Here is a 21,693-nt window from a genome sequence, read left to right as displayed (position 1 = left end):
GCTTGCAGGGTCAGCCACCGGTCAGTGGGACTTGCAGGAGGCCCTCTGGAAGCAACCTTAAGCATTCCCAGAGGCCCCCAACCCCTCTACCACATTTTCCACAGAGACCCAAGAGGGAAATGATTTGTTCAAGGTCACATGGCTGGAGGGACAGACCCAGAACTGGAATTCAGGGTCTATCCTTGTCACCTTGTCTCCTGGAGGAGGGAAGTGAGGACTTGTCCTGAAAGGGGTCATTTGGTGAAAGTTCCACCTTACGCAAGGATGGGGGCAGTGCGCAAAGAGGAAAGAGCAGCCGGCCCGCCACCAAAGAAACGGGTGCGGATTTCCACCCACTGAATGCTTTGCATGCATGCAGCCCCAGTCAGGTCTAAGGCCCTGGGATCACCTTGATCCTGTGGGGGACCAAGCTAGGTAGACAGACTGAGAGACTGAGCCAGCTGGGCTCTCGGAGGCGTCCTGAAAGTCAGCAGATTGGCGCCCCCTGGAGCCCAGTACTGCAGCTGCAGCCCAGCCAGCCGGAGGCTGGAATCCCAGGGTTCTTCTGGCCCATCCCAGGGTCCGGAGGGGCAGGGCAGACGGTGGCTAAGGCTGGCATCAAGTCCCTACTCTTAGACCAGATTGGGCTGGCTGTGCTTCTTTCATGTAGCCTTTTGTTTTCTCTGGTCTCTCCCACGCTGAGCCAAACTCCAGCGCCGAGCTAGAGACTGTTCTGTCTCCCATTTGGGCTCTATCTTCCCATGGTCCATCCAGAGTGTATACCCAAAGCCTGGAGACTCAGAGGCAGCCACTATTCCTTCCACCCCATACCTCCAGACCCCTCCATACCTCACATCATCCACCCCCCCAACCCCGTTCTCTGCCACTGCTGCTAACCTCCCAGGTCCCCAGGTCAGCCGGCAGACCCTGACCCCAGGCTCTAGTTGGGGCCATGGCCCTGAATGTAGTTGAGCCACCTAGGAAAGCCAGAGAAGGTCCTGCACACATGATGCCGGCTCCCATTACCGGAAAAGACCCACAAACAGAAGCCGCCCCTGCCTTCCCAGATCAGCCTGTTTTCAGCCTCACTCATCCACAGCTTGGCTCCATTCCCCTGCCTGTTTGCAGCTCCCGCTGCTCCAGTGTGAGGGGCCCAGGCTGGAAAAACCATGGTTGAGCCTGTTTCAACCTCCTTCATGGAGGGCTTGGGGGGCTCAGAGCTAGTCTCCAGCCTGCCAATTTGAGGGTCATAATGGGGCCAACCTCTGGGACTCCTGATAAACATAGTTTAGAAGAGGCCGTGACATCCATTCCCCCTGGAGGGAGCACCAGAGTCTAACCTCATCCTGGGAAAGCTCCTGATGGAGCAGAGAGCCCTACCTCTGTTCCCCTTCTCCAACCAGGCCTGACAAAGGCTGTCTCTGACCCCGACCCCTTGTACTTTACTAGGAACTCAGACTGGCCAGTGAGACCTCTGCCTCCTCTTCCATTTGGGGATCTAACTGCATTTCAGGGCCTCCTGCTCTGATTTGTCCAGGCTCTCTGTGTGCCCCCCCCAGGGCCCTCCACCAGGGACAATTGGTGTCAAGCATCAGGCACCTTGCCATGCGAAACTGTGCAGTCTAATCAGGGAGTCAGACAGGAGCTCATGAGGCCATATTATGTTCCATGGTGTGCAGTGGGATGGCCTGCTTTCTCCTGGGTCCTCAACCCCACCCTGTTTTCTGTTTCTCCCCTGGTTTTCCTTGCCTCCAAAATTCCCTCACTGCTCTCTCTCCTCCCTTCCTCCTGTGGCGGAGGGGAGCAAGGGGGGCGTGAAGGAGCAAACTTGGCCACTCTGGCCTCAGCAACAGCCTCCCACGGAGCAGCAAAGCCCCCAGTTCCTGCCCTGCACGTCGGTGTGGCTGCGGGGCCTGCACCCTCGTGGGGCAGCGGACGGTGGCTGAGGAGGACCCTGGGGACACTGGCAGGTAGAGACGACTAGGGATGGCAGGAGAAGGCAAGCGAACTCAAGGAGAAGGGAACAGGATTGGTCGTACTGCGTACAGGGGTGGGAGGTGGGGCAGGAGAACCCTGAGTAACTGGGACTCAATCGTGGCACCCCGAGACACTAGAGACCAAAGTCTGAGGCCCCTGGAAAACTGGACGATGGGGCATCAGAAGCTGCTCCCCGTCAGCGTGCAGGCTGTGGGTCAGCCACTTCGGCCCTAACCCCTGCTCAGGGTTGCCCACCAGGCCCTGGCATTGGGCCCCAGGTCGTGCAAATCTTTGAGGCCATTTCTTTCCTCCATGGAGGGTGGACGGACAAAACACACTCAGTCTCAGGCTTGACCACATTCTTTATTCCTCAATTCTGCCGCTTCACAACACAGGGCCCAGTGTGCAGGCTGCCCTCCCAGGGAAGCCAGGCCCCAGCGGCCTTGCTGAGGCTGATTGTCACTGCCCAGCCGGGCCCACGGCTTCTGCTCCTGCACAGGCACGGTGACCAGTGCCGACTCAAGGCAGCCCATCCGCGAGCGCGCTGTTCAGACAGGTGTAGAGGTATATATACTGCTCCTGGGGGCAGACGCGGGAGGGAGCTTCACCCTGCCTGCCCACATCTGCCGCGGAAAGGCTCTCTGGTATCTCCCCACCCTCAGCGGTCCATCTGGCAGCATCGTGGTCCCCAGCACCACCTAGTGGCTGCCCAAAGAGTGCCGCCTAGTGGTGGCTCCTAGAACCTTCCCTGCCCCCTCGCCTCTTCCCACAATGGAGCCCTGGTGGCCTCTCACCAGCGTTGGGGTCATGAGGCCACAGGCCTGTGACTGCTGCAAGGCCACGTTAAAGATGTCCACGGTGCACTCGGCCCCTGCCTGCTGCAGCAGCTGGTCCATGGCCAGGAAGGTGCCCAGCTGGGCCACACCCCTGCTGCAATTGACCTCCAGTTGGATGGGGTACCAGGGTTGGGGGGGCAGAGGGGCAGAGAAGGCTGGGGTATCCAGGTATATGGGGAAACCCAACCCTGGCCTGGGGAATGGGAAGGGACACCGGGCACCTGCTGGGGCCTGCCCCCTGGGGCCCGAGGCAGGAGGGGGTAAATTCCCCAGAGATACCAGGGCAGAGCAAGGAGATGCGAGCACTGGGAGACTGTGTCCTTTGGACCCATGACCCCAGCAGGGCTTGGTGAGATGTGACGGCCTGCCACAGAGGCCGTGAGGGGGTCCGGGCACCCCTCCCCCCAGCCCTTTCTTTGTCCAGCAGCACCTGGAATGGCTGAGCAGTGTGCCTGGCTTCGTCTTGTCCCGAGAGCAGCACCGGCCCACGGCAGCCAAGAAGGGTAGCAGGGTGGTGGCCGGGAGCTCGTGCCCTGGCTCCCAGCACGGGAATAGCAGTCTCTGCACCTGCCTTTCCTTCCTGCTCTTCCCCTGGGGGCAAAGCCATCGGCACCGGTGCCCAGGAGGAGCAGAGGGAACCCAGCACAGGACACTTCTCCCCACAGCCCACTGCCCCGCACCCTGCGGCCCCGACACCTACGTGTGTGACCCTCAGGAGGGTACAGGGCCAGCCTGCTGTGCTGCTCTCGGCCATCCAGTGCACTGTCACCATGCTTGTGACAACAGGCCGCGTCTCCGTTGGCCAGAACTCCTGTGACTGGGACCAAGTCAGGGCTGCTCAGGCGGCTTCCCAAACTCTCCACCCACACCCTGGTCACAGGCCATACCACAAGCACCCCCAGCCCGGCCCCAACACCTGAGGCTTCCCCCCCTCCGTCTCTCTGCCGCCCCTCACCTTCTCCCAGGTGTCAGGCGGGCACAGGGAGACCAGCACCTGGGCCTCGTGCTCCCACACCAGCTCCCAGAGCTCCTCAGGCCCTGCGGGGCCAGTCAGCACAACGTGGTCATGGCCAGAAGGCCCACCCTGCAGAGCACACGTCATTGGCTCCCAGGGACTGTGGGTGCCCCCTGCCCATCTGAGCTCTACGGCCCCCAGAAAGACCAGCTCCAGCCTAAGAAGCACAAATGATCAGAGAGGGCAAGTAATAGGGCATCATCTCACCGGGAAGAGCCAGGCTTCGAGCATCTCATTAGGGGGGCTGTCCTCCATCGGAGAAAACTGCACTTGAGAATAGTCGTCTGAGGGAAGATGGGGAGGGTGAGGCTGCCAGAAGCCCTTCACCCAGGCCAGGTGTCGGGGCCCACCGCCTCGACCACGGGCACTCACAGGAGACCATGCTGTCCTTCTCATAGCCAGGAGGGGGCGCTGAAGAGTCAGTCACGTCCTTGATGGCCTGGAGCAGCAGCTGGGGGGGTGAAGATGGACCTTAGGAGGCTCAGCGGGACAGAGCCCACAGAAGTGCTGGTTGGGCAGGGACAGCACCCCCAGTGGCCACTCCCCGGTCTGAAACACACCTTGTACTCCTTCAAGAAGCCAGCGTTGGCATTGGCCGCCCTCCTGGCGCAGGCCTGTGCAAAGTTCGTCACGGAGATGGGCTGGGACCTGGGGGAGGGGCGGAGAGGGGAGAAGGCACTCGGGGTCCCCCAGCTCCCGCTTCTAGTCTTCTCAGCTCTGCCCATGGACAGGATCAGGGGCCTGTTGGTGGGAGGGCACAGGGAACCTGCGCCCCCACCCCACAAGGGCCCCAGGGGAGCTGTGACTCACTCAAAAGTGTCAGAGGGCCCTTCCAGAATCTTGTTCAGGAGGCAGCTGTGCAGGAAGATGTATTGGCTCTGGCAGGAGGAGGAGGGGTCAGTCGGCTAAGGGAGTATGGCCCAGCAGGGAGATTTTGCAGGCTCCAACCAGCAAGGCAGGGATGGGGTGAGGAGGGCGGGCCTTTTGGGAACCTTGCCCATGCCACCGCACGTGTCAAAGCTGGCAGGGGCCTGTCCCACCTCTCCTTTGACAGAAAGGGAGACAGAAGCCCAGATAGGAGGGGGACATGTCCGAGCCCCTCCCCCGCCCCAGGTCCCCTGTGTGTGCCCCTGAGATGTCCCTTTCCTGGCCCCTGCGGACCCTGTGACCCCACGGCCACCCACCTCCCGCCCACCCCTTCAGGTGCCTGGCAGCCGCGCCCCGCCTGCGGAGGCCTCACCGGGGTCTGGATCATGAGGGGCCGGTACAGCCGCAGCGCGTACACGGCGTTGAACACATCCACCGCCTGCTCCTCCTCCAGCTGCTGCAGCAGCCGCGACAGGGCCACGAAGGTGCCCGTGCGGCCCACCCCCGCGCTGTGGGGACAGCCCCGGGGCTGAGCGGGAGGAGGGGCGGCCACGGCCCGAGACGGCCCCCCTCCCCGGCCCCCCTGCGCTCACCTGCAGTGCACCAGGACGGGGCCGGCGCCCTGGGTGGCCCTCGCCTGCTCCCGTACCAGCTCCACGAAGGCGAGCAGGGAGCCGGGAGCCTCGGGGATGCTGTGGTCAGGCCAGGTGGTGAACTGCAGCTGTTTCACCCTCCGCCGCTGCGGCTGGGCCACCTGACAAGGGGCGGGACGGGAGCAGGGACCTGACCCTGGTGTCCCTCTGCTCAGCCCTCAGCTTTCTCCTCCAGATCCCCAGGGCAGGGTGGCTGAGGCCTGCCCCCTCCGCAGGGTGGCGGCTATGCCTTCCCCTCAGACCTGATGCTTCTCTTGCCCCCTTCCTTCTCCAGCCTCTCGGGGGTGCCCAGGCAGAGGGGTGATGCCGGTCCCTGGCTTTCCTGCCTCGGTCTGCCCTTGTCTCAGCCTGGCAAGGCAGATGGGCACGTGGGGTGTGGGCTGAGGCAGGAAGTCCTGAGCTGAGGGCAGGGCAGGGCAGAAACCATGGCTTCACCGTGCTCGACCTTTGACACACTGTGCAGCTTTGGAGAAAACTTTAACTTCCCTGTGCCTCCCTATCCCCTCCTTAACCAACTTCCCTGGATGGCAGCTGAGTGCTTGCAATTTTCAGAAGGACGCAGCCAGGGGACCTAGAGGTGAGTCAACCTTCTCAGAGCCTCGCTCCAGTGCCCGCCCACCCTGTGCCCTGGGGCACGCACGTGCTGCAGCTGGAATTCCCGCTTGGTCCACTCATCCTCAGGCTCCTCGGCCAGCAGGTGGACCGTGACGTGACCATGGGTGACGGGGGTAGGGTCTGATGGCCAGTAATGCTCACACAGCACCTAGGGTCAGAGGGTCAGAGCAGAGGGGGTGGCTGTGCGCCCAGCCCCATCACTGCCACCCCCTGGTTTATCCAGACAACCTTCCCACCCATCTTTCTGGTCTCTGCTACCCTGCTGAAATTCTGCTCTCTGTACCAACCCAGCTCCATGGCTACCTCGTCCAGAAGCCTCTCTCCTCTGGCTGGCCTCCGGCACCATCACCCCCACACCTCTCATACGATCCTTAGGACTTCAGGGCAGCTGCTGGGCTCCTCTGCAAAACCAGGTGGCTTTATTTAGGGCTGCCTGGCCTTGCCTCACTGTGTCAGCTGGAGGAAAAACCCAGCAGGTGTTCTCTCTGTCCCAGGGCCCTGCATTGAGCAACGCACGGAGGAGACATCCACCAGGCTTGTTGAAAGAAAGGATGCAGAATGCCTTATCTTTCATGCCCACCCTGGGCATCTATACCCCATTCTTTCTCCTAACACTTTTGCCCCTCTGCCTAGAGCAAGAGCAAGCAGAGACACTGAGGAACAGCTGAGGTCAGAGGAAACGGAGTCAACCTGGGAGCTTAAGTACCTAGTCCTTCTTCCCGTCTCCCCCTTCTGTGTGGCCCTGGGGACCCCCACCAACCTCCTGGCCTGACTGGCCTCCCTCCTGCCTGACCCACCTTCCCAGACCTAAGACTAAGACAGCAAGGGGGCCGTTCCTGTAAGGAGAACGTGTGCCACCTTGTGGCCATTCTGGGAAACTGCAGGGCATGCTCACCCTTCCATTCTCCATGCCCACAGTCAGCATGACAATGATGTGAACTTGCTGCTCCCACACAAGCCGCCAGAAGTCCTCCAGAGTTTTCTTGAGAGGCCCCTGGGTGGCAATAAATTCCTGTGGGTGGCTGTAGCCCTGTGAGGATGGAAGACAGGAACGTGTTACTCGGGAGACCCCTTGGCCCCCAGACCCCACCAAGCACACAGCAGTGAATGTCGCACGCATGATCTCCAGGAGTGAGAATACCGTGCCTACATGTGTGCAAACACATGAACACACCGTGTGCACCAAGAATTCAAATCAGGAGGGGCAGCTTCAGAGACACCACCACCACCGCCCCAGGGTGACCTTGAAGGAGCCAGAAAAACCTACATGAAAATAGCAAGGTCCTCCCATGCCAGAAGTAGTGTCCCCAGTCCAGCCTCTCCACCAACCCCTCTCTCAACCCAAACTCCATGTTTCTTCCATGCTCAAAATTCTTCCATGGCTCCCCATTGCCCTCCAAGTAAAATCCAAAGCCCTTAGCTTAACAATCAAGCCTCTCCTTCATCCAGACCCAATCTTCCTTTCCTGTCTCATCTGCCAGCACCGGGCAACCGCAGCCCCACACACCGCCTGTGCGCTCCCACCCAGCTGTTCTCTGGCTGTTCTTGCCAGCCAGAATGCCCTTCCCCTCTTTCTTCTCTTATCAAAACTCTACTCATTCTTCAAGCAAGTACACGTCCCCTCCTCCAGGAAGCCTTTCTTGATTCCTGAGGTAGACTTAATTTCTCCTTTCTCCATGAGCTCTGAGTACCATGTTTGTTCCCTTAATATGACACTTGTCACACTGAGCAATAGATGTGACACACTCATGCAATGCATGCATGTGCACGCGCACACACACACACATGCACACTCGGTGTGCTCATTCGAAGGTGAGAATACAGGTAGCTAACTCTGCCTCCTGCAGGCCGAGCACAGTGCCTGGCACACAGTAGGCCCTCAACAAATACCTGCTGGACTGACCTAGAGGAACACAAGCTGGTGATCTTCAGGGACAAGTGCTAGAGCTAGGGTAGGACAGCATGTCCTGCAAAGGGGCCCGTCTCCCAAGCAGACACCCCCCCCAGACTGCCCCGCAGGAGGCCCTTACTGGGATGAAGTTGGCATTGATGTAGTCGGAGTGGGGCTCTCCGTCCAGCGGGGTCAGCCTGACCCGGGAGTGGTCATCTGCAGAGAGAACAACTGAGCGTCCGGCGCCCGGTGGACACGCAGCCCCCCTGCCCACGCCCGCCGCCCTGCCCCCAGTGCTCACAGGGTAGCACGTGCGGGTATCGGTTCTTGGCGGCATTGGCCGGGTGCTCCGCCTCCAGCCTGGGCTGCTCCTTGCCCACCTCCTTCAGCTCCTGCAGATTGGGGAGCAGGTGCCAGCTGCTGAAGCAGACCGGGCCCAGGAGAGGGATGCGGGTGGGTGTGCACCGCTGGGAGCTCCCGCCCCAGACGGCAGGGCGGGGCCAGCCCGACCTAGAGGCCCCAGGTCCTCTCTGCTCTGAGCCCGAGGGCGGTAGAGGCCTCACCTCGAACTCCTGAAAGAAAGCCTGGTGTGCGTGTGCACTCTTGGCCTCATAGCTCTGCCGGAAGCTCTGAATCGGGATGGGCCGGTGGGTCCGCCTGGTGGGAGAGGGCGGGGGTAGGCCCACGGCAGAGCCCCGCCCTGAGCTCAGTGGGTCGTGGGCACAGAGCGGCGGACCTCAGTCCCGGCAGCTCCACCTGGTCCCCCGGGGAGCACGAGGACAGACAGACCTGGGCCCCACGCCCCTACACCCGACCCCACCCCCAGAGCCGGCTGGCCTGCATTCTGAGCACTGCTCATGCACGGCGGGGCTGCCGGCCCCCAGTGCAGACAGACAGACAAGGGGACGGTGGGAGGGGGGCAGGGCAGTCAGGCACGACTCGTGAAGGTGCCCGCGAGGCTTTCAGACCCGTCACTGGGGCTGAGGATGGCTTCTGTGCACAGCCGATGCTCCCTGACGTGGGTTCAAGGTGAAGTCAGTGTGAGGGAGCACAGGAGGGACAGAGCATAGAGTGACAGATCTAACAGCCCGAGAGAAGGAAGGAAAGATATTCGGCCCCATATCATCCAAGTGGTTTGTCGGGGATAAGGGCAGCCCCGGAGAAGGTGAATTTGGACGGGGAGGCGGCGGCTGAATGGGCAGAGAGGAGCCAGAGAGCTCTGGGGTCGGACAGGGTTGTGAAAGTGTGACAGAGGTGTGAGGTGACCGGGGAGGGACACAGTCCCAGAGGGCCGGGCTGCCAGGGAGACTGGGGGCACGGCCGCCGTGGCCCGCACAAGGCAGGCCCACACGGCCCAGCACGCCGCGAGGGAAGCCGGGAAGGTGTCCTCACCGCAGGTTAAAAGCTGTCAGCTCTTGGGAAAACCGATTCTTCTCTGCCCTGCAAAGGATGAAGGGGCACGTGGGAGCGAGCCCAAGGGGGCAGGGGCATGGGGAGCCTCTTGGGGAAGATGCCACTCCTCCCCTAGCCACGCTGGCCCCGGCCTGGCCTCGCACTCACCTCTGCCCCTTCACCCTCCTCCAGCACAGCAGACCCAGCACGGCACAGACGGTGAGGACACAGCCCCCCATGATGCCCGCCGCTGCGGGGAGGGGCATGGCTGCCCTGGGGATGCTGGCCCGGGGCTCTAGGAAGGGCAAAGGAAGGGTGGACTAGAGGAGCCCTTGTCCCCCTGTGGAGGACACACCAACCTGTCCTGGACTTGAAACCCTCTGGGTGGAGGGCACGGTGACAACCCACCTCCAAAGTCCCAAATTCCAACCCAGGGCCAGAGATGGCTGCCAGCAGGACCACCTGCCTGGGAACCCAGAGGGCCCAGCCAGCTTTCCGTGCCCCTGGCTCCCGAGAATGCCCCCAGGGACTCTACTCCCCTCCCTGACACCCTCAAAGAAAAGAAGAGGGGGAGGACCTTCTAGAACTGCACTGCCCAATACGGATATGGTAGCTATTAGCCACAGGGAGCTACTGAGTGCTTGAAATACGGCTGCTGCAAATTCAGATTCACCATAAATACACAGGATTTCAAAGACGTAGTAATAAAAAAGAATGTAAAATGTCTCATTAATAATTTTTAAATTGATCCCATGTGGATATGATAATATTTTTAATATCTTCGTTTAAATAAAAGGTTACTAAAATTAGTTTCACCGGTTTATTTTTACCTGTCTCCTATAGCTACTGAGGAATATTGAGTGACATCTACCGCTCACACTTGGGACTTGCTTTACGTTTCTATTGGACAGTTCTAGACTGTTGGACTGTTCTAGAACCCCGATGGTCTGGGAGCCGCAGCACAGAGAAGGGTAGTGCAGGCAGGTAGTGTGATCGTGGGGAGTGACACACCATTTCACTAATGCCTCTGACTCTCCGACACCCGCCTCAGCCCACCCACCACCCAGGCCACCACGTCTGGTGCCGGGAGCCCCTCTATCACTGGCTCTGGGTCTCCCAGCTCTGCTGGGCAGGACGTGCTCTCCCTGGAGTCTAAGCTCAATCCCTCCTGCTGCTGGTTGGGGATAAGACTCAGAAGGGGGGAGGGTCCCAGCACTCTTCCCCTCCCCCAGGGCCCAGCTGGAACCCTAGCCCAGTGCCCACCCTACCTGAGAAGGCCGAGAAGGAGATAATGGTCTCAGGAGGGCTGTATCTGGTAAAAGCCACAACACTGAACCTGGGGCAGAGAAACAGGACCCTCTGTTGGGAAGGGGCAAAGAGGGCAAAGCCCTTTCCAAGAAACTGAGTCATGGGGTGCCTGGGTGGCTCAGTCGTTAAGCGTTTGCCTTCAGCTCAGGGCGTGGTCCCACCCCTGGGGTTCTGGGATGGAGCCCCACATCAGGCTCCCTGCTCAACTGGGAGCCTGCTTCCTCCTCTCCCACTCTCCCAGCTCATGTTCCCTGTCTCATTTGCTGTCTCTCTCTCTGTAAATAAATAAATAAAATCTTTAAAAAAAGAAAAAAAAAAGAAACTGAGTCATGAGCAAGAGACGCTCCAATAGTGAGAGCCCCTCTCACCTGCTAAGACGCTATGCGTTATGCTATCTGTAACTTTAGAACAAGCCACCCCAACTTCTCTTCCATCTTCCCCACCCTGTTCTGACAGCAAGAAGCCCCAGAAATAGGTACCTACTATAGCCTTGGCAAGCTGAAACAATCCATTCCCCCCCACACTTTTTTTCTGAAAAAAAAAAAAAAAAAAAAAAAAAAGAACCATGTAACAGATGGGTGTTCTCTTTTTTGCCTCCCCTACCAGGAAGCCCAGTCAAATAACTCTATGGACCCTTATGGACCAGCAAATGCTTTCTCTTTGCAAGTCAGTCCGGATCTTTTGTGGAGAGAATGTACAAACAACCCGCAAGTGAAACTCACCAGGGCCCCCCCTCCCGTCAGTCTTAGCCCTCACCTATACTGGGAACCCGGCTTGAGTTGCCCGTTACATATCTCCTGGGTCTGGCCACAGTCCTCTGTACCCATAGGCACCATCCAGGATCTCGGCACAGCCCAGGGCCCCGGGTAGAAGGGGTTGGGAAGCAGGATGGCCAGGTAGGAGTCACGTCCTCCATAGTAGTGGTCGTACCACGTGTGGTTGATGGCTTCCTGGGGAGGCCGAACCACTGCAGAGGAACAGGAAAGGGGCAGAGCAGAGTCAGCAGTGGGGCTGAAGCCACTCTCCCTGCAGCTACCCCATTTCTCTAGCATATTCCCACCACACACAGCACAACATCAGCCTTATCTTCAAGAATGTTCTGGTCTCCCTCCCTGCCCCAGCGCTCATGCCAGCCTCAGACATTGCATCTTACCAGTCCAGTGTCTGGAGCCCCCTCGCCCATCCCATGCTGGGCAGTAGCCAGGGTCTCCCCGTCCCCTCCAGGCCCAGGACTCACGTGACATGTTGGTAGTAGCAATGATGCCGTACCACTGGATCTGCCCATCGTCCTTGCCAAACATACCCCGTGTGATCATCACCCCCATCCCCGCCTCTGGCTCCAGCTCGGGGGCTGCTGCTAAGTCCGGGGGGTGCCAGCCTGGGGATGGTGAGGGCAAGAGTGAGGTCCTAACTGGGTGCCAGGGGCCAAGGGCAAGGACAGTGCGGTCACATCCCCAGCACCTCTTACAACGCCTGGCAGCTAGGGCCTGTTGGGTACAACTAAGTAAGAGCTGGGAACCCACCCGCCCAGGCCAAGGAGGCTCGATAGCATAAGGTACATGGATCAGGGCCAAAGAAAGTCTTGGGGGCTGGGGAACAGGGAGAGTCCCCGGCGGTGAGAGCCAGGCAGTGAGAACCCCGTGGGCAATGCTGGAGGGGGGCTAAGGGAGCAGAGGGGCTCCCCAGGCCGGGAGGTGCTTACCCTCCGCGGAAGTGGCGCACACCAGGGTGACCCCCCGACTCCACAGACCGTTCCTGCCCAGCACGGCGAGGCTGAGGCGATAGGAAGTGGCAGGCACCAGGCTGGGCAAGAGGAGAGAGTCCCCCGAGGTGTTGGCCTGGAAGACGAGGTGAGCACTCCCTCCTGCTGCCAGCTGCTCTGCCGCCACCAGACAGACGTCCACGTCCCCCGAGGGCACCATCCAGCTCAGGGCCAGGCGCGTGGCCTCGGGCTGACACCGCACATCCTCCACAGGGCCAGGCTCTGCGGGAATCGAAGCGTCTGTGTCGTGCGGGCGTCGGTACACCCCAGGAGGCTGGCGTCTGGGTCAGCAGCTCTCAAACCAGCAGATGTAAAGGGACGGGGCATTTATGTCCACAGAAAGGGGCCCCGGCCACGTGAGAAACAACTTCTCCTTTGGACATCACTGCCCGTCTGGAGAAGCCTAGCAAGCATATCCCCGGGGCAGGGGTGGGTAAGCACCCACATGGGAGGAGCGGGACGGGCAGTGCTACAACCTGGACCAGACCCTGCCACTCAGGGCCCCTTCCCTGTCCCCCAGCAGACACCAACATACCAACAGGCAGCACCACGGGGTGAGTGGAAGCCCGCAGCGGCCCCGCCCGGCACAGCACTGACAGGGAGAGATTGCGTCCGGGTGTGAGGTCCCGCAGAACGAGGCGGGCCTGGCCGAGCCGCAGGGGCTGCTCCCAGGAGAGGTGCCCAGTCTCTGAGAGTTGGGCATGGCACACCCCGTGGCCCAGGGGGCCACCGGCCCAGGCCAGGCTGATGACGGCACTGCCCGCCTGCATCGACACCAACAGCTCATTGGGCGTGAGCGGGGCTGTGGAGGGAAGGGGAGCAGGTGAGCCGGGCTGCCGAGGGCCCAGCGCACGAGGCCACAGATGCGCCGACCCCAGGCGGGGCCCTCGGGTGTGGAGTTTGGGAAAAGGAGCGAACGCGGGGGCGAAGGTACTACTGAGCAAAGAACCTGGGGGTCTCAGAGGCAGCCCTGCCCACCTCTCCAGCCCCCACTCACAGGTCCAGCCGGAGGCGTTGGCTGCTGCCGAGTGCAGGGGCCCAGCTTTCGAGATAACCTCCACCTCGTACTGAGTGCCCGGGGTCAGAGCGGAGAAGCTGGTGCTGTCCACCTGAGCTCCCACGGGGCTGGTGCCTGCCTGGGCACCTGCCTGGTACAGAGTCACCTGGTAGCCGTCTTGCGCCCCGGGAGCATGGACCCAGGATGCCCGGAGCTGGGTGGGACCTTCAGTGATCACATTTACCAGAGGGGGGGCGAGGGGGGCTGTGGGGAGAGCAAGATATGGGAAGGTTGAGGAGAAGAAAGGTGTTATGGGCCTTCATGCTGAGGTCCCAACCCCCAAGACCTCAGACTATGACTGTTTGGGGGGAAAAGGTCTTCAAAGAGGTCATTAAGTAAAATGTGGTCACGAGGGCAGAACCCTCATCCAACATGACCCATGTCCTCGTAAGAAGAGGAAATCTGGACGCACCCACGCGCAGAGGGGAGAGCATGGGAAGACACAGGGAGAAGACGGCCATCTGCAAGCCAAGGAGAGAGGTCTGGGACCGATCCTTCCCTCAAGGCCTCAGAAGAAACCAATCTTGCCCACACTTTGAACTCAGACTTCTTGCCTCCAGAGCTGTGAGACAATACATTTCTGCGACTGAAGCCTCCGGCCTGGGTGCTTTGTGCCGGCAGGCCTGGGAAATGAATGCAGGAGAATGCACACCAAGGGCGCCCGGGGGGCTCGGTCGGTGAAGCATCTGCTTTCGGCTAGGGTCATGATCCCAGGGTCCTGAGATCGAGCCCAGAGTCAGGCTCCCTGCTCAGCAGGGAGTCTGCTTCTCCCTCTCCCCCCTACTCGTGCGCTTGCTCTCTCTCTCTCAAATAAATAAAATCTTTAAATAATAATAATAATAATAATAATAATAATAATAATAATAATAAAAAGAAGAAGAAAGCAAACCAAATCTCTGGCTGCCTTCTCCCTTGGGTGTCCCTCCATCCTTCCCAGTGGGGAAGCAGCAGCTCGGGGGGGTCAAATGAGCCCTAGATTCTCCCCGACAGAAGCAGCACGACATCAGGGCTCACTGCTCGTCCCCAACAGCCGTGCACAAGCTCACCTGTACCCAAGCTGCTTTCAAAGACCCCCATGTGACTGGGCAGGTTCTCAAGGTCAGGCAATGGCTGGGGCGCCCAAGCAGCACCCCTTCACCCAAGCCCTGGAGTCACAGAAGGCCCAGTCACCTTGTCAATACCTCCTTTGCAACTGGGGGAAACTGAGGCTCAGAGAGGAACGAGGTTTGCTCTGGGGACTGAGGCACAGCTAGCACCCAGGTCTCCTGCCTCCTAGGCCAGAGCTCTTTCCAGCTTTTTCTCGGGCCTGTCTGAGGTCACACGGTCCCTGGGAGGAATCAGGGGGGCAGGGCTGGGGGTGGGGGAGTCACCGCACTGGAGAAGGATGATGCTGAAGGTGGGGGAAGGGCTCCAGCAAGAACACGGCAAGCAGAAAAAACAAGAGGAGCCCAGCCAGTGTGAGAAGGAGCTTCCAAACCCAGCTCTGTGGCTCTGGAGGCTTCAGGGGTAAAGGAGAGGCACAGCGTGTCCCATGCTCGACCATTTCCAGTGCCGGCACCCTCCCCCCACCTCTGGAGGTTAGGATGTGGCAAGGAGCACAGATCCTAGATCACAGTGTTGGAAATGGAATCGCAACTCCCCACTTAGGGCTGAGGAACCCAGGACAAGTTACTTGGCTTATCTGTGCCTCAATTTCTCATCTGTGAAATGGACAAAGCCATAGCATCCATCAGCTAAGCTGGTCATCATGAAGGGGAAATGAGAGAACACAAGAACACTGAGCAAAGGGCCCCGGGAACTTGAGCCACTGCTGTTGCTATCAAACACTCCCACCCCAGGGCAGGCTCGAGGCTGGGTCCTGGCTGGGTCCCCACTTGTCCCCACCCCCACACTGACCACTCGAGAGCCTGAGAGTGGCTGCCCTGGCCGCCATACAAGAGCAAACCCTGGGTTCTGCCCACCTTTCAGGATGCCCTGGGGCTTTCCAGTTAGGGATGTGAGGTCTCTGGTGTCTAGAGGTCAGGGAACAACCACCGTCACCCCAGCTGCCTGCCCACAGATGACAAAGACATCAAGGAGAACACGTAGTTCCCAGGGAATCCAGCCAGCAAGAGTGCCAAGGAAGGAAGGGGTGTGTGGGCAGCACTCACGCGTCCAGCCGGTAGCATTGGCGCTGCTGCTCTCATCTGGACCCCGCAGGGTCACCAGCTGAACCAGGAACTCGGTGCCCGGGGGCAGCTGCGCCCAGGAGAAGTTCTGAGCCTCTGGAGCCAGAGTCTCCTTGCTTTCCAGAGTCAGGGGCCTCAAGCGGTAAAGCCACAGCTGGAAGCCGTCCCTGCCCCCTGGTGGGGGGCTCCAGGAGGCCGTCAGGGCAGGAGGCCAGGAGGCAAGGCCCAGGGTCAGGTTGGCAGGAGGACCAGGGACTGCAAGGTCAAGGAAGAAACGGATTTGGAATGACCCAAATCCCCTGCCATTGTCTCCCCCGTCTCCCCTTCCCCATTACCTGCACCCTTTTCCTGGGTCTCTACCAGAGCCCCAAACACTGCCAGCCTACAAATCCAGCTTCCATGGGGCTCCAAGCACACTCACTATTCTTTCCAGAGAAAACCACTTGAGGGGCACCTGGGTGGCTCAGTTGGTTAAGCCTCTGCCTCTTGATTTCCGCTCAGGTCATGATCTCAGGGTTGTGAGATCCAGCCCTATGTTGGGTTCCACACTGAGCAGAAAGTCTGTTTGAGATTCTCTCCCCCCTCCCCCTGTGCTCCTCCCCGCCTCTCTCTTATAAATAAATAAATCTTAAAAAAAAGAAAAAGAAAGAAAAAAGAAAACCACTTGAAAAACACGGGTCTCTGCCTTGATGTCTGCGCCCCCACCTCCTCCCCACACTGTCAGCTTCTTGAGGGTATGATGTCTGGTTCACAGGGTCCCCACAAGGCCCAGCACCCACCTGTTTAACCCCTTAGGGCCCTGGTCAGCTTACCTGGTCAACCCACAAGCTCATTCTCTTTCCCTCTCCCTCTTTCTCCTCCTCTCCCTCACCCCCTCACCCCACACCGCCTCTCCTGAGGGCCTTGGTGCATGCTTAGCCTCTCCAGAAAGCCCTTGTCTGTCTGACTCATACCCAAGTCTTCCCAGCTCACCCTCCTCCTCCTCCTCCTCCAGGAAGCCTTCCTTGACTCCCTAAGCAAGTTTCCCTTTTGTGAGTCCTAAAAGATTAGACTGAACCACATAAAATTCCTGATAGTCATCAGTTTTAACCTATGAGAATGGTTGGCATACGGTTTGAAATACACCGTGCATAGTGCTATCACGCATTTACATTTATTACACGGTATATGAAATAGTATACGTTATGTATGTGCATGTGTGTATAAACCTATATATATCCTCTGTGTACTTGTCAGTCTTCCTTTCTAGACTGTCTTGCTCATGACTTTTAGCCTCAGCACCTAGTCCCATACCTAAAACATGAGAAGCACTCACTAAATATTTGTTGCATAGGTGGGTGATGGCTGGCTGGCCAACCCGATGGTAGGAGGTGGAAAACGCTTGCAAACAGATTCACAAAAGGTTTCCCCCGCCTTGGATGGGCCTGTGACCCTCCAAATCCAGATCGTGCACACAGAAGAGCAGACAGTAAAGGAAGCTGGGCCCCCACCCCTGGGAACTCACGGGTGCAGGCACGGGCCCTCAGAACGCTGGAGCTGAGGTTCCCTGCCCAGGTCCACACGGACACAGTGTAGCAGGAGCCGGGCACTAGACTCCTCAGAGTCAGGCTGGAGCTATCTGGTCCCAAGTCGACAAGACTGCCCAGTGACCTCTGGCTGCCCTCCTGCTGCCAGGTGACCCTGTAGCCTTCCTGCTGCCCTGGTACGGGGGCCCAACCAATGGCCAGGTCAGAGGGGCTGCCCCTGCCGGTGACCTCCAGGGACTGTGGTGCCTGGGGCTCTGAAGAGAGGGGCAGTTTGATCAGGGGGCTGTAGAGTGCCTGGGACCCTGTGAAGCCCCTCCCCAGCTCTCCTGAGCCTCCCCCCCCCACCCAGATATCCCTCCCCAACGCAAGGCCTCACCCCGGGGGCCAGGGGACACAGTGGCCGGCACTCACTGGTATGGTCTGGGAGGCTCTGAGTAGTGAGCCGGGTAGTAGCAGGTGGCACGGAGATGTTTCCGAGGAGGCCTGAGGCTCCCTCGGTGTAGAGCGGTGCCTGTGTCCTGGGCTCCCTGGTGGCCGCCAGCCCATCCAGCTGCAGCCTGGTACCATTGTTTTGTCTGGGCTGGGCAGCAGAACCTGCAGAGAATGCAGTTCCTGGACAGTGAGGACCCAGCTGCTTCTCCACGCAGGTGCCCCCACCAGCCCAGACTCACCGTGCAGCCAGGCACTGGCCTGCGCCCAGGCACCATAGGGACCAGCCAGAGCCCCCAGCTCCAGAGTGTAGTGTCCAGCGGGCAGGGGCCCTGGGAAAGTGGCGTTGAGCGCTCCAGGGCCCCGAGTGGTGTTCTTCTCCACCTGCCCGCTTAGCCTGAGCAGGTAGCCGTCGCGGGCCCCAGGCCCTGCCTGCCAGCTTGCCCGGAGCACGGAGCTCAGGGGAATGAGCACCAGGTCCAGAGGGGCAGAGGGATCTATGGGGACAAGGAGCAAATATGTGCAGAAAAACCTAAACGGTGGGTGAGAAACATCTTCCCCTCCTCATGCCAGCCTCTTTCTGTTTGCACTAGACTGTCCCGTCCAGAGGCAGGCAGCCGCCATGTGCCGTGCTGGGTGAATTCTGGGATCTGGCCACGGACAACAGTCACAGAAATAACAACACATCAAGGGACCAAGTGTGACACAGGCAGCAGGGGTCTAAGGATCCCCATGCACTGTCTCCTGTGTAACTCCCCGCAACGCTACGAAGGAGGCACTATTATCACCATCCCCCTTTAAAGAAACAGAAATTGAAACACAGAGAAGGTAAGTCATGTGTCCAGAGCCCCCCAGCCAGTGAGAGGCACCAGTGAAATTCGGAACCCACGCCGTGGAGCGGTTCCTCAACTCTTAACCACTGCGAGACGGGGCTTCTCAGAGCAAAAACGTGGTGACGTCCACGCGGGCTCCATGAGCACCCAGCCCAGCTCAGGCTGGTGTGGCCGCTCACCAGCTGCTTGACCTTGGGCCCCTTCTCTCTGCACCTCAGCTCCCTCTACCATACACTGGGGGTGACAGGACTCCATTGGTTTGAGGACCAAACGAGACGAACCTCGGCAAGGGCCCAGCCCCGTGGCTGCCATGTGGAGGCCTCGAGTGATGATAATGATGACACCACCCTCGCTTCTTCCGGTGGGTCCCACCACTGGCCAGCAGGAGGGGTGCTCCCTCCAAGCCTCACCCCTTCCCTGCAGGATTCCAAAGGCACCCCCCTCCACCAGTTGTATCCTGCCCACTCAGCCAGAGAAGAGCCAAGGAGCCTCTGCTGCGTCCCTCCCAAGCACTCACAGGTCCACTGGGTGGCATTGGGCCCCGCCACCTGCTGGGGCCCGGCAACGGCACTGAGGGTCAGCTCGTAGGGGGTGCCCGGAGAGAGGTGAAAGAAGGTGTGATTGGAGACGCCACGTCTGACTACGGAGGTCAGGTTGGTGCCACCCAGGAGGTCCGTGAGCACTAGGTGGAGCCAGGCAGCCCCCTCAGAGCCGTTCCAGGAGGCTTGCAGGGCTCTGGTGCTCAGGGTTCGCAGCACCAGCTCAGGAGGAGACAGGGGGGCTGGAAGAAGGACGGAGAGAGCAAAGCCAGGCTTGAGAAAGAGCCCTGGAGTCGGATCCTGGCACCCACCAGCTATGTGGGGACCGGGTGGCCTGTGAGGCTCCGGACGGCCCCCACCACTCCCAGACCAGCTGCCACCTGGGCCTTGCCAAGTGCCTGCCTTACCTGTCCACTGGCGGATGCTGGTCTTTGCCTGGAGGTTGCCAGCCCAGGTGGTAACCTCTAGAACATACTCGCTACCTGGAAGGAGGTTGCTAAAATTGTAGGACGGGGTGCCCGGTGGCATGGAGATGTTACGCACCAACGTCTGGGATTCTAGGTGGTAGAGGAGAAGTTGGTAGCCATCCCGCTCCCCAGAGGCAGCGCCCCACGAGGCCTTGAGGCTGGACGGGCTCCCAGGGCTGTGGAGCCGCAGGTTGCAGACTGTCGAGGGGGCTGTATCAGAGGTAGAGAGAAGCACCAAGGTCAGGGCCAAAGGGGCATCACCCCTGTGCTTCTAGTGCTTCTAGAAGGTCACTTGTACCAGGTCTCCTGGTCACTGTACCAGGCATGGTCCTCAGAGAAGTTGTCCTCCTTGGCTACCCTGTCCCTGGCCAACCCTCCAGGACGGCAACCTCCTGCTCGGACCCCGGGCAATGCCTGCACACTCCGGGCACCCCCCCAACCTGAAGACCACACACCTGTGCGGGCAGTGAGGGTGACAGTGGCATTCTGTCCGCAAGGTCGCAGGGCAGTCACTTCCAGCAGGTAGCGACTTCCTGGCACCAGGTCCCGGAACTCAAAGCTGGATGCGTTGGTGTGGGCCTGGAGCGGCGGCCCTTCTGGAGAGCCCAGGGGACTCAGGTGGGTGAGGCGGAGGGCATGGCTCAACTTGCCTGGCCCTGGGACTGCCCAGCTCAGAAAGAGGCTAGTAGGCCTCCCCAGGCTGCTGACGTTCACTTTCAGAGGTGGTCCTGGGGAAAAGGGGGTGCATTCAGAGTCTCCCAATGCCCTTCCTCCTCTAAAGAAGGAGGGAAGGCAAAAAAGGGCCAGAACAGAGGCCAAGTCTGTCACTGAGAAACCGAGCCTACACCCGCGCTCCCTACCTCCCAGACCCCCCTCCCCCGTTGAAGACACCTACCTCCACTGTCTCCGTCCAGGCTCCCTGCCAGGGTGAGACACTCATCTCCCTGTAGGAAGCAAGGGAGGAGAGGAGAGGAGATGGGCAGAGGGCTCTGGGGTCTAGGCCTCTGTGAAAGCCAGTGGGGGACAGGGCCAGGATCAGAGAGAAGGCTGTCCTCTTGTCTGGCACTCCCCCAGATAGAGCCAAAAGGACATCATCCCTAGGCACACTCAAGGCTCGGGAGGCAGCCCGGGCAGGCAGAAGCAATTTGCTCTTGCTGTCCTCCGAGCCAGCGGCTGCGAAGGAGCAGCCTCTGCTCTGCCTAATGCAGACCAGCTGTGGGGCCCCAAAGAGAGGTGGGAGCCTGGACAGGCCCCGGAGGACAGGGCCCCACCCACCCCCCAACCCCCAGTGCCACCATACCTTGGCCAAGAGACCCCGGAGCCAGAGGAAGGCAGCAAAAAGGATTGAGGGCCTCATCCCGATGTCTGTAAAGGAAAGTTAAGAGGCAGCAGGGGAGGAGCCAGTCCCCCCAACCCTCCCCTTGCCCCGCTGGCTGGCTGGCTGGCTGGCTGGCGGGTGGACGGGCAGGCGGGCAAGGGTGGGAAGGCCGAGTTCCAGGCAGAAGGCAGGCAGCAGGCAGCCAAGAAGCAAGGGGCTGCCTCCCAACCCAGACCCTAAGCACTCACCCCGCCCAGCCTTGGCAAGATTCCGTGAGGGGAGCAAGACCCCAGGGCCCAGAAGGTCGAAGGGGATTGCACCTGTCAGGCTGCAGACAAGCCCGCCTCTCCTTCTGCCTCCCATGCCTCCACCCCTCCTCCAGCCCTTGACTTTCTAGGGAGGCCTCTGGAAAGACCAAGAAAAGAGATGGCCTTGCCGGTGGACACACAGAGCAAAGGCAGCCAGCTCTCCAGTCCCTGACCCCAGAAGAGTGTGCTTCTATTGACTCTACCAACGTGTGGGAGAGAGGCTGCTTGTGTTCAGTTAGAGGGGAGGGAGGGATCCTGGTGACACCGCGTGGGTGTGTGTCACCGTGGAGTGGATGGACTAGCTGGGAATGTGTCCCGTTCTGGGCCTCCATGCAGCACATGGCCTTGTGGACAGAGGCGCGGGAGCACGTTCTGAAGGCCTTGAGTCACAGCGATCACAGATCTAGAAGAGCCCACCTGGCCCTTGGGACCAGTCTGCTCCCATACCCCCAGTGCCCAGATGAGAAGGCTGATCTCCAGAGAGGGGAAGAGCCCAGCCCCAGAAGGCAAATCCTGCTCCTTACCCCCAAACTGGGATCCTCTCAGCTTGGAACTCTCTGAGGAGCTACTCGAATCTCGAGGCTGTCTTCCTTCGCCCACCCCCTCTACCTACATCAGTGATGTCCCCCCATCCCCCTGCCCCCCCTAAACCCCCACCAGGCTGCAAGCAGCTGAAGGCCCAGGGAGCTTCCCTGAGGCTTGGCCTAGAAACAAGGCTGCTTCACGCCAGCCTAAAGCCAGTTCCTCACCTGG

General features: G+C 60.0%; 1 protein-coding gene across 1 annotated transcript; it reads right to left on the bottom strand.

The window, feature by feature from the left end:
* Positions 1 to 2,302: 2,302 nt before the first annotated feature.
* LOC113242453 (receptor-type tyrosine-protein phosphatase V-like) lies at positions 2,303 to 20,675 on the bottom strand. Its single transcript, XM_044377725.2, has 33 exons — positions 20,615 to 20,675; positions 20,210 to 20,258; positions 19,770 to 20,042; positions 19,255 to 19,524; positions 18,826 to 19,089; positions 17,718 to 17,972; positions 17,458 to 17,640; positions 17,025 to 17,300; positions 15,503 to 15,775; positions 13,293 to 13,556; positions 12,831 to 13,097; positions 12,236 to 12,517; positions 11,771 to 11,911; positions 11,290 to 11,500; positions 10,494 to 10,561; positions 9,394 to 9,520; positions 9,226 to 9,273; positions 8,397 to 8,490; positions 8,135 to 8,225; positions 7,973 to 8,049; positions 6,838 to 6,972; positions 5,968 to 6,090; positions 5,268 to 5,428; positions 5,048 to 5,183; positions 4,618 to 4,685; positions 4,368 to 4,455; positions 4,180 to 4,258; positions 4,015 to 4,091; positions 3,748 to 3,876; positions 3,493 to 3,609; positions 3,223 to 3,383; positions 2,751 to 2,886; positions 2,303 to 2,535 (listed from the first exon to the last, which is right to left on the bottom strand). The coding sequence occupies exons 1-33, from the start codon at positions 20,669 to 20,671 to the stop codon at positions 2,476 to 2,478; spliced, it is 5,040 nt and encodes a 1,679-aa protein (XP_044233660.2). The 5' UTR covers positions 20,672 to 20,675; the 3' UTR covers positions 2,303 to 2,475.
* Between the last annotated feature and the right edge of the window lie 1,018 nt (positions 20,676 to 21,693).

Source organism: Ursus arctos, unplaced genomic scaffold (assembly GCF_023065955.2).
Source record: "Ursus arctos isolate Adak ecotype North America unplaced genomic scaffold, UrsArc2.0 scaffold_2, whole genome shotgun sequence".
NCBI lineage: Eukaryota > Metazoa > Chordata > Mammalia > Carnivora > Ursidae > Ursus > Ursus arctos.
Note: the sequence above shows the minus strand (reverse complement) of the source record. Positions and strands in the feature narration are given on the sequence as shown.